We start from the raw sequence: 11,697 nt of genomic DNA, 5'->3' as shown, positions 1-11,697 counted from the left end.
TTTTTGTCTCATTGAATGGTTGTTTAAAAATATACAAAAATAGATCAGCCGTTGCTAAACTAACTCAGTACTTGAGCAGTTTCTTTCAACAAGTACATTTTTATTTTTACTCAAGTAACTATTTGGATGACTACTTTTTATTTCTACTTTAGTTCTATTATACTGACGTAACAGTACTTATTCTTGAGAAAAAATGTGGGCTACTCTAACCACCCTTGATTGTAGGTCCTCAACTATTTTAAGGCTCTAAATATTTCAGCTCAGACATGCCATCAGTAAAGTTGAATGTATCTGCATACAGATAATTCTTTTCACCCTGATTGGGCAGTAAGGGTACTGATTTATCTCAGATTTCTTTTCTGATAAGAATTTATTCTTCAGATATATTTACATTTGTTCACGTTGGATCACTTCTCTTTTCCATGAAAGTGTGGCTTTATTTTCGGGGGGAAAAGTATTCATATTCTCGAAATAAAATATTTCAGTTTTTTTTCATACAAAAAATCTTTTATTTAAAATATCAAACTTGTTTTGTTGAGAGAGCATGTGTGAGAGAGAGTGCAGGGGAGAGAAGGAGGGACAGGGGGCAAGGGAGAGAGTGAGAAAGAGCACGAATTTAATCTTGTAATTTAACGGAAAGAAATTACTTTTGTATCTAGAAAAATACAACTTCTCATTCATTTATTTTAACTCTCTTTGAGAAGAAGCATCATCATTTTCGAGGGCCTCCTTCCAACACGTATAAATAATATACAAAATAATGATTAAAATGACACCACATCAAATTAATCCAAAACTACATATACCTATACAGCGGTCACCAATCGTCATTTATCCAAGAACATGACGAAAACATGAATAAAGCCATCGTACTCACCGGAGGCATTTTTTTTCTCGAGAGTTCGTCGTCGTCTTTCGCTAGCTGAGTTGGTTTCATTCAAGGGTAGCAAGTTTTTGCGCTTAAAACTAATCTGTTTTCCGACTTAACCACACAACATCAATTTTTACTCCGAAACGAATGTTTTTTTTCTACCAAATGAGATAGTTGTTCTCCCATGTTCAGCAGTGACGCAGGTGTACAACGTACTGTACAGGGGGACGGAGAGCGAGAAAGAGGACGAAATTTAATCTTGTAATCTAACGGAAAGAAATTTTCTGAAATGTATAGGACTTTTTTAATAAAAAAATACAACTTCTCATTCATTTAATTTAAACTTCCTTTGAGAAGAAGCATCATTTCCGAGGGCCTCCTTTCAACACGTATAAATAAGATAGAAATGATTAAAATTACATCACAACAAATTAATCCAACACTACATATACCCATACAACGGTCACCAATCGTTATTTATCCAAGAACATGACGAAAACATTCATAAATCCATCGTACTCACCCGAGAGGCAATTTTTTTTCTCGAAGGTTCGTCGACGTGTTTTGCTAGCTGAGTTGAGTTGGTTTCAGTCGGAGGTAGCAAGTTTTTGTTGTTCAAAAGTAAAGCGTTTTCCGACTTATTAGCACACCATCCACTTCTACTCGGAAACGAATGTTTTTTTTTGTTTGTTTTTTTTTCATTAAATGAGACATTTGCAAGTGTACAGCGTACTGTACAGTGGAGGGGGGGAGCGGGAGAGCGAGAAAGAGCGCGAATTTTATTTTTTTATCTTCTAACGGAAAGAAATTTTCTGAAATGTATAGGACTTTTTTATCTAGAAAAATACAACTTCTCATTAATTTATTTGAACTCCCTTAGAAAAAAGCATCATCATTTTCGAGGGCTTCCTTTCAACACATTTGAATATTATACAAAATAATGACACCAGCGGTTTCCAATTGTTATTTATCCAAGAACATGACAAAATCATAAATAAAATCCATCGTACTCACCGGAGAAACATTTTTTCTCGAGTTCGTCGTCGTCGTCTTTCGCTAGCTGAGCTGACTTGGTTTCAGTCAAAGGTAGCACATTTTTGCGCTCACAAGTAAACTGTTTTCCGACTTAACCGCACAATATTCATTTTTACTCTGAAACGAATGTTTTTGGGGGGGTTCTATCAAATGAGACATCTCTCGAGTTTAGTCTGGAAGCAAGTGTACTGCGTACTGGTACAGTTACGAAGAGCCGCTAGAGTAGCTTTGACCAACCAATCAGAAGACGGCAGAATGCAACGTCACTGAAAAATGTTTCACTGGTGTGTACGTGATGGGGGGGTGATTTACATGGCAACACGTACTGTCGAAGCTGAACTCTTGTTTGACGGCTCAGAAATGTGATTGGTTAAAAACAAGATTTCTGTAATGTGTGCGTGATGGGGGGGTTGATTTGCCTGGCAACATGTAGTTACACAGTTAAAAAATGAAAATATAATAAATAAATCACGACTTTTTTGTGGCACGGTATTTACAGTTTATCTAAAAAAGGACTCTGGGATTATTTTTTAAAATATATATGGCGGACCTGGCCTTCAGTGTAGTTCTACTTGGCCAAACTTGAATAAATACCCCTTATAACACTGTCATATATGACACCACGCCTGGGAAATAAAATACGGTTACACTCACCTCATCTCACGAGAGAACTTCTTTTGAAAGGTCCGTCTTCCAGATGGCCTTGCAAATATATCCCAATCGAATCCACACTTTTCCCTCCTTCGTCCATTGTGGATCAAAAGATCAAAAAATATATCTTATATTTTCGAACGGTCGCCGGGCGGGAAAGACTATCCGGTGTCCATTTCCGCATAGCGCTTCATGTCACAAGTGAGTATCGAATCACAGAACGCGTTCGCTCCTTCAACGTAAGACCGGCGGGAATGCGCACAGTAACCAACTCGTCATCTGATTGGCTATCGCAATTGTCTATCATCTGTGGGGGCCGTTAAAACTGTTTTGCTAGCGCCCGCGTTGTTGCTTTTGAAGGCATACTATGAAATCTGCGAGGCTACACGAGCTAGCTTAATCCTAATTGAATAAAAACTCTCACCTAAAGTTATGACACTGGTATAGATATAATATCACATGAATGTGAAGAATTATAAAAATAACATTTTTGTAACAAAGCACTTTACATGCTAAGCCTGAAGTAGGATATGTATAATAAACATTTACCATGAATTTGATCATGATATCTTGATTATGTTAGGCCAGCAGAGAAGACTTTGACCGCCCACCATTGTAATCTACATATGTGTTTATGTCAACTAGTAAATAGTTTTGCCTCACTAGCAACATGAAGTTGTCTATTATGCCGAAGTATATTTCTCTCTTAGGTTCCGTGAACTCGTATGCTCTTTGTCTTCACTAGTAGAAGAAATGTCATACTAGTGTTTTATTTTTCCTGTATTTTTGCCACTTTTGACATACCAGTGCACAATTAACTGACTTGTAAATCTACTGTGCAACACTAGTAACACTATTTGGTTCAGCAAGTAGACACGTCACACTCTAGTAGCCTGAGATCTCCTGATAGAACCAACGTTTGGCCTTTCTAGTAACATAGTTGTACTACGAGTATGCCAAAGTTGATCTACTATTGAGAACAAAGAGTGTACTGGTACACAGAGCAGTCAGCCTTATGAACACTAATCGTACAGTGGTCATCACTAGTAGACTAACTTACTTTTTAGATTTTCCACTACTATAATATTTTGCACACTAGTAGGACAACTATAGGAGGCAAAACATCCAGCGAGCATTTTGGTGCTACTTGTTGAGTCCAGGAGACAACTAGGGTAAGACATGTCGATTAGTTGGCCTTAGCAGTTTTAATAGTGCAGCACAGTAGATTACTTGTCAGGTTTACTGGCACACTCGTTGTACTAATGTGGCATGGCTACAAGCCATGTGGGCATTTATTTGAGGTGCTGAATTGTCTTAGGCTACTAGTGGGGACAACACGTGTACTAGAACATGGCCCTTAAGCTGGGTATGAAGAATCTGGAAGAACGTTGTTTAATACTTTTCTGATGCTCCTCAGGGTTCCTTTGCGACGAGGGCGCTCCATTTGCTCTCAGTTGCGTGCCGACGGCGTGCTGCAGGACCTCTTGCGGCAGCATCGGCCCGTCGCCTTCAGCCGGCGCTACGCTCACGGCTTCCCCGCCGGGACTGCCTCCATAACAAATCACTTCCATGCTTGTGTGTCGAAACGCATTTGTCTGTCTTTATGTTTGTGCTGTATGTCTGTCTTTATCTGTCGTGTGTTTGTGTGTCTCTGTCTATCTCTTGTGTATTTGTGGTTTGTTCTTTTTGTGCGTGTCTGTGTTTTATTTCAGGTCACTCGTGAGCTGCATCATTAATGCGTATGCATGTGTCTTTCAGTGTGTCTGTCCAGCTCGTTTTGTCCTTGCGGGTGCTAGGCCATCGTAGGCACAGGCACCTCCCTCATCACCCGGCCCACCTCCCACCCACAGAAACAGGCCTATATCATCTGTGACATCACATAATTTCAGCTCATTCATCTAAGTTTGTGTGTGGGTGGGTGTCTCAGTTCTTCATTGAGTTCATGCTGACGGCTAATCAGAACGTCAGAAAGGTGAGGACGTTCCCGTTGGCCAACTAAACTTTGGGCGCTGTCAACGTTGTGCCTCTTTGCCGCCGTCAGGAGATGCTGGGGGACGAAGAGCTGTGCTTGAGTGGCTTCCAGGCGGTGGGTCATCGTGTCGGCTCAGGGCTCGCCGTGGATCATGGGAGATGTCTTCCTCACCAAGTTATATGGCATCTTCGACCGAGGGAGCGAGGGGCTTGGCGCCTGCTTGCCACCCTGTTAAGCGCGAACTTGATGCTAACGCTCCGGTCGTCAGCAATAAAGATAAACGCATGCAAAGCCTTTCAGTCGTGAATAATGGATGCATGGATGTGAGAGTTTCATTTGTTTGTGTGAAAAGGGTTGACTTTTTAGAGCATTTGCGTGACAGTGATTCAGTTGTGTGTACCTACTGTGGCTGAGAAAGGTCACAACAATTGCAAAAGCCACAACACAACAACATTGAACTACACGCTATTTCAAAAGCCACAAGACAACGGAATTGACTGAAACATCCTTGGGGAGAGAAAAGATGCAAAGATAGAATAGGAATAAAAACGTCACTTTCTTTCCTCAAATGTGTCATGTTGTCTTTTTTTGCAAAGTCACCAACACACAACCACCTCATTATTAACTGGCTACATTCTCAAAGTTAGTGAATAAGGTGTAATTTTAGTAATTGTTTTGCGTTTTTAAGAGACTTTGAAGCCGAGTGAGACGTCTTCTCGGGCGCCAAGAACAGCAACGAGTGATGCACAAATCCGATCGTGTGTAGTACGCAAATGCTGATCGCGGGTCGGTTTTCCCTTGGTGATCCACTTTGGGAGGTTCCGTGAACTGATCTTAGACGGCGGCAGTTTTCGCGGCAAACTCAAGTGCACGGTCGCCTTCATTGGACAACGACAAGCAACCCGGAAGTGTCAACAGACTAACCTGTGAATGTGACACGTGAGTAACGTGACTGATTATTTGTTGCGTTTGGAAGCTAAGTGTGTGTGTACGTATATATGTATCTGGGTGTGTTTGTATATGTGTGTATATAGTGATGGGTAGATGAGGCATCCTATATCGTTTCGACACAGTGACACAATGTATTGACGCTGTGTTGCTGAATACTGACACCTGGTGGACTTGCAGGAAACATTTGACAGGGTCACGTGACACTGATCTGTCAAACAAATTTTATCCAATTCCATTGATTAGCGACGTGATGTGTTTTTATATATCCTATTTCGTATTACTTTCCATCGCACTAATTATTCTCTTATTTATCTAATTTATATATTTAACTGAATTATTGTTGTATTGCACTGGAGAGGGGAGCTCTCTAATCTCGTTGCACACTTGAGTACAATGACAAAGGGATTTCTGATTCTGATTGAGCATTTGCTTTCACATTGTTTTTACATACACGCAATTTCATAAAAAAAATCTTTGATATTCGAGACGCAGTTGATAAATTAAGTGAACATCTGTCTGAATGCCCAAAGTGTTGTGAATGACAATGGACTCATTGTAATTAAAGATTTTTATTTAAAAAAATTAGTTTTTCCAGCGTTTTGTTATTCAGTCTATTTCTTTTTTTGAGGGACTTTCCCCCGCCTTTGAGAAGATCCTCTCACAAGGCACTGAAGAGGCTGGTGTGCACAACGTCTGTGTGGCTAATATAAATAGGCGAGGGAACGTTGCCTCCATGGACTTCCATTATAAGAGCGAGTCTTCCGTACGTGCAACGTGTCCTGCTGACGTATAGCGCTGCACCTCTGAGTGCGCATCAACAGTGACGTCTTCCATCTTGCGGATATTTAACGCAAAGTAACGCGCCAATAACTCGATGCTTGTTTTGAGCGTCCATCCTGTTGACAGATGCGCTTCCTTATGAACACAGTTTGGCGCGCGACCGCTGTGTCGACACGATTCTGGTAGTGGTCACGTGACTTTCTCAAAGCGGTACGCGCACCGACACGGGGTTTGCCCTGGAAGCTCGGCGCGCGCATCGACGCCTCAGTGTCGCTGGACCCATCACTACTTTGTCTTCATTCCGTTAGAAGGTCGGACGCAAATAACGATGGAAAACCGGTGTGCTTTACTCAAAAGTCGTTCTTTGGTCTGGTGCGCGAGGCGTGTCAAATGCTGCGTCTCTGAGTAGAATTGCGCGTGCGCGTCCGTGCCATGCTCGCGCAGGAAACTGAGGTCTTGTTACAACATGCTTGCAAGATTGCACACGTTTATTTCCGGTTGTAAAATAAAAGACGACGTTGACAACGTCAACTTTGATCCCCCCTCACCCCTCTCCCATACGCTGCTTTATTGACGCGTTCGTTTATACGTTGGCAAGCATTTCAAAGCACTTTAATATACTGTACATTGGTGGAATTTTGAATTCCTTGTTAAACTCGTAAATGTGCTCCTTTTCACATACAAACTGTCTCGAATGTTTATGTTATTTAATGAGCATGGGATTTGACAAATATGTATATTATTATTTTCATAAAAATACATACTGTTCGTATGTATAGATATGTTACGTGTACGTGTGCACACAGATACCGTTCGTCAAAAATAGATAATATAAATTATGTAACAGTGAGCAAATTATGATGAGAAATGTGTACTGCAAATCGCGGCAAATTGAGCATTCCTGTATATAAACCCCACGATATTAACGGTAATTGTAAAATCTCAATGATATTAATAACATGTCCACAAGGTCCCACTACGAACAGTTCCCTCGCCAATGTGACAGTAACGCATTTTATTTCTTTTATTTGCACGAATCACAACGTGCAAATTAAACAACCAGGTGGTTTGAAGCGTGACGTCATCGGAATGCGCCCAGACCACCGAAGAAAACTGCAGGTGACAGGTATGTTTTGCATGCAGCACAATACACGTTATTTAGTCAAAGAAATATGTCGCCTTTACTGCATTTAGCTAGAAAAAGAGACCTTCCTAACAGGAAATGAGGACTCCGCGAGGAAACGTCATGCTACAACGGGCAACAATGATGATCTCTTAACTATTGTTCATGGACCGTCTTATTTGTCTCACCTTTTTTCTTTAGCTTTTTTTTAAAAAAAATATTTGTACCATGACTGTTGTGCAACTCATTTTTTCAGCACCACGGGCAGAATTGTCAGGCACAGATATTAAGTAAACATTTTTGGGGGAGGAGGATACATTTACAAGAATGATGTATGTCATGACTTGGGCTGTTGCAATGTCCTTCAGTTTCTATTTTCACACTTGAAGTTTACACTGACATTTTGATGCTGTATTTAAGCTGTTGAAGTTTGGAGCTTGGTTTCAGTTGAATTCAGAAATATTTTTGCCGGTGCTTCCTGTCCATCATCTCGGCAGCCGTCACTGCAGACTCTTTATCTTCATGGTGAGTGAAATTGCCTCCAAATCACAGGTGTCAAAGGCCGATATCCTGTATATTTCAGATGTCGCACTCCGACAATATGCCTGATTGAAATGATCAGCACATCAGTAAGCTGTGCCGGAGCAATTTCTTTTTGTGCATGTGTCCTTCTCACAATAGATGTGTATGCATCAACAGAAAATAATGTTTTTGTGTATTTGCAGTACTCTTGGTTTACTGTCATGGAGGTTCCATTGGATTTTACCGGTGTAAGCATGACAAAACTGCCCATGTCTATCCTTAGAACATGTTTAATTTTCCTTCTTGCTTGATGCCACCACTTTCCTTTTTTTTTTTTTTTTTTTTTTTTTTTTTTTAGGTTAGCAGCCTATTGAATTTTTACCACACTAGTGATTTTTTTCTGTGTGCTTGCCATACTTGCAGGTGTTGTGGTGAAAAATATGAATCCAAAATTAGGAGGTTGAGGGGTGCTGGTATAAAGATTGAAAATCTTGCAAGACAACAAGACAGCACATTTTGGAAATGTTTTAATTTTGTATTAACAGTTATGGTTGCAGATTTGCCCATTTCAGAAACGAAGGTAAACTGATGGCCACTGGCTGCTTGGACTCCATTTTTGATGAGGTTGCCATGGGATGAAAGGTGAATAAAATTTTACAGACACTAATCATGTGTATACATGTCCAAAGCATAATATTTTATTCCCTTGAATTTAAGGATGAACATTTGGGTGCTGGAAGCTACTGGAGAATATTTAACATAAAAATCTTCTCCGGCAGATGTCCTGAAAGATGATGAAGGTGCAATCCACAACAGTAAGTTGGTGAATGTGTTTATTAGGATACATATGTGTGTATGTATAAAATTGAGATATCAGTAGAGAGAGAGGAGGAACCCTTGTGTTTTTTATTTTTTATTTTATTTTTTGTCATCCTTAGGTGTCGTGAATTGAAGTGTATGTTCACTTGAATTCAAGGACATTTCCAGAATCCCCCTCCAACTCCACCATATGCATGCAGTGCAATGAAATATTCAAGGGCTTGAGTGAATGGCGTGGAGAACTCATCGGCTTGACATCGGACTCCAAACCTTCGCGGATGCTGAGGCGAAGATTGCATCATCATGTTTGGATCAAAATAAATGTGTTCTTGCAGACTTTTTTGGGAGTGGATGTCTGAATTGACAAATGCATGTACATGCTCATGAAAGCTACAAAGATCTAAAAATGTGTTGTCTTGTAAAATGACTATCAAATATAACACAAAAACAGCCTCGTTTTGTGAACAAATGAGAATGAAATACCTCTTGCAAACACACCCGAGTTTTGTAAATAAAAATAACACAAAGGTGACCACAATGAATGGATAAGCCTTAACGGCCAAGGAACCACGTAAAAATGACAAAAACCATTTGCAAAAAAAAAAAAAACATAGATTTATGTGTGGAAAAATACATTTTAGAAAATATTAATGTGGGAGTTATTGGTTAGGTTTGAGTGTCATCACATCATCACGACTACTTGACAAGGGACGCCAACCATCACTAACCTACATGATTTTATGTTGGAAAGAACATCGTGTAGTTTCCATCCTCAGTGGTGTGCAGCTGGCGATTCAGCTAATTAGAGACCAGTAAATACAAATAAAAATTTTGGCGTTTCTCCAACCAGATGGCCGAATGGTATAAGATACTGCTTGGTGTCCAGACGAACCTGGTTCGATCCTCACTCGGTGCTCCATCACCAAATTAAATGGTGCCTAAAGTGAGATTCGAACCCGGCTCCACAGTTTACCAAGCAGCATCTTTAACCATTCGACCATCCGAGATCTGCTACGTAAGTTAGGTTGCTCATACATATAGAGTTGTTCACCAGACTTCATTCCAAATTCCTATTAAATAGAAGCTGTCTGTTAAATCTGACAACGTGAATTCTCTCCTTCAGTCAGGCGGTAGTCGAGAGGTATTTGATCTCGCTTAGTGATGCCGCGACTCCTGTTCAAACCCCCTAAAGGGCATTGTAAAAAATGGAATTGGCTGGTTTGGATTTTTAAGGCAACGTCACTATGCTAGGATCATAGTGGTTAATTCGTTTTGTAGTTTTTTTTTTTTTTTGCGGTTGTGACGTCATCACCGGAAAAGTATTTAAGCCGGCCCAAAAATAGCCGACCGTTCTTTCGCTCCTCTGACAGCCTCCGGTCGTCCTCGTCCTGTTGCTCCGCAGCTCCTCCAGATCAGCCAAAACTTGCTCAAGGTGAATCTTCACTCTTTAATACCCTCTTCAAACTCACGCATTTTGCTCACTTTGAATGCAAACTTCCACTTTAGGGATGCACACGCCTTGCTAACATGCTAAGCTAAAACGTTTGCTCTTTTTTTTTTCTCCACTGTTTTCCAGCAGCCGGACAAAAGTGCCGTTTTGCCGAAGGTAAGTAGACAAAACTTGGACAGAAATTCACAATCAAACAAACTGAATAAAGTATATCTTTAATGCATGCGTATTAATTGTCTAATTTCTGTCTACAGGTGCATATCTTCAAATTGAGCCTAAGGTGCCCCACTTTGTCAATTCAGAGGTAAACCATTTGAATCAAGTGCAGATAGTTTTCATTTTGTCCACAGGCTTGGATCTTAAACGGAACGGCCAGATAGACTGCAAAATGGCACAAGTCTTGTGTGTTTTGTCCGAAAGATCATTATTAAACAGACTAAAAAAAACAATGTTCTTTTTTTCATCCATCCACATGCTTACATTTTCAACAGAATGCCCCTAAAATGGCTGACATGACTTCCCGCGTCTTTTTGGGTCACGGCGGCAACATGGCCGCCAACTTACAGGTAGCAAAGCCGCTAGCTTGGAAGGCTAAATATTAAAATTCAAACGCTTGCGTTACCATGTCTTTCAGGCCACCACGCTGTTGTGCTGCTTCGCTCGCCGCTCTGCACGCATCATGTGGTAATCATTAATCAGCACAGGTGTGAAATCCAGGTGAAGAAAGGGGTGGGGGGGGAACCCTGCCACAGGTGGTTCTACTCAACGTGCTCTCGGGTGCTCGTTACATTTAGTAGACTCACCTGTGGTTAAAGCCAAACTGGGGTGTGGTTTTTGCTTTCTGGTCCTGCATTTGCCACACCTGAGTCAGGTGAGAACATGCACTCAACAGCAACACATTGCATTGTTAATTTTAATGTGAGTTGCAGGATCACACGCTGAACCTCTTGCGGCACTCCAGGAAGAAGCAGCAGCCAATATTCCGGTAGAGACAGAAGCAAGGTAAGGAGATCCGATCAAACTTTCCAGCACTGTCCATTAATTTTTTTTCTCCCTCTTTTTCTGCAGTCATGATGGAGCTTCACTGAGCGGAATAGAACAAGATGCATCAGGTGAGTTAATTTTTAATGAAATAAAATGAATGCTCGGCAAGTTTCTCTTCAATTTTGCCAAAGACTCAAAAAGGTACTTCACCATTCTCATGTTTGTCCACTAGGTGGCGCTGTAAAACCGGTATTGTGCAGCATGGCTCGACTTCTTCCACGGTGACACGCCACCTGCTGGGCAAAGAGACAAATTCTACTTCAACTTGTGGAAGGTCCTTAAAGCTGCCTAAATTTTAAATGTTGAGACATGCAAATAAACGCACTGAATGGCAGCTTGACTGGTCCTCGTTTGTGCGGAGTTTCAGGAGCTGGCCCACTGAAGATGGTGAAACGTGACTGAAAAGTGCGTCTTCCTCCGGATGAGCCCTCCGCTGGTAAGGGAAGGCACATTTCAGCTAGCATGTTGCAGTTGTCTAA

General features: G+C 41.0%; 1 protein-coding gene and 2 long non-coding RNA genes across 6 annotated transcripts; all 3 read left to right on the top strand.

The window, feature by feature from the left end:
- Positions 1 to 5,323: 5,323 nt before the first annotated feature.
- LOC148321513 (uncharacterized) lies at positions 5,324 to 9,063 on the top strand. Of its 4 annotated transcripts, none has more exons than XR_015846959.1 (5): positions 5,324 to 5,468; positions 7,324 to 8,153; positions 8,451 to 8,547; positions 8,623 to 8,720; positions 8,844 to 9,063. It is a non-coding gene; the product is annotated as an uncharacterized LOC148321513 (long non-coding RNA). The 4 variants fall into 4 exon arrangements; XR_015846960.1 differs by having other exon boundaries at positions 5,324 to 6,571; XR_015846957.1 differs by having other exon boundaries at positions 5,324 to 7,908; positions 8,109 to 8,153.
- A 511-nt stretch (positions 9,064 to 9,574) lies between these two features.
- On the top strand, positions 9,575 to 11,196 carry LOC148321512 (uncharacterized). Its single transcript, XM_088318302.1, has 7 exons — positions 9,575 to 9,585; positions 9,848 to 9,865; positions 10,068 to 10,156; positions 10,301 to 10,330; positions 10,429 to 10,478; positions 10,666 to 10,740; positions 10,809 to 11,196. The coding sequence occupies exons 1-7, from the start codon at positions 9,575 to 9,577 to the stop codon at positions 10,860 to 10,862; spliced, it is 327 nt and encodes a 108-aa protein (XP_088174428.1). The 3' UTR covers positions 10,863 to 11,196.
- A 20-nt stretch (positions 11,197 to 11,216) lies between these two features.
- Positions 11,217 to 11,655, top strand: LOC148321511 (uncharacterized). Its single transcript, XR_015846735.1, has 3 exons — positions 11,217 to 11,286; positions 11,391 to 11,492; positions 11,586 to 11,655. It is a non-coding gene; the product is annotated as an uncharacterized LOC148321511 (long non-coding RNA).
- The last annotated feature ends 42 nt before the right edge of the window (positions 11,656 to 11,697 follow it).

Source organism: Idiotropiscis lumnitzeri, chromosome 16, assembly GCF_059441095.1.
Source record: "Idiotropiscis lumnitzeri isolate Australia: NSW breed Sydney's pygmy pipehorse chromosome 16, RoL_Ilum_1.0, whole genome shotgun sequence".
Classification (NCBI taxonomy): domain Eukaryota; kingdom Metazoa; phylum Chordata; class Actinopteri; order Syngnathiformes; family Syngnathidae; genus Idiotropiscis; species Idiotropiscis lumnitzeri.
This window is presented reverse-complemented; position numbering and strand designations above follow the sequence as displayed.

Bases quoted from the DNA above. Each gene is read 5' to 3' on its own strand.
- LOC148321512 (XM_088318302.1), top strand. The intron at 10,331-10,428 runs GTAAGTAGACAA...TTCTGTCTACAG, and splicing joins AAAGTGCCGTTTTGCCGAAG to GTGCATATCTTCAAATTGAG. The intron at 10,479-10,665 runs GTAAACCATTTG...CATTTTCAACAG, and splicing joins CCCACTTTGTCAATTCAGAG to AATGCCCCTAAAATGGCTGA.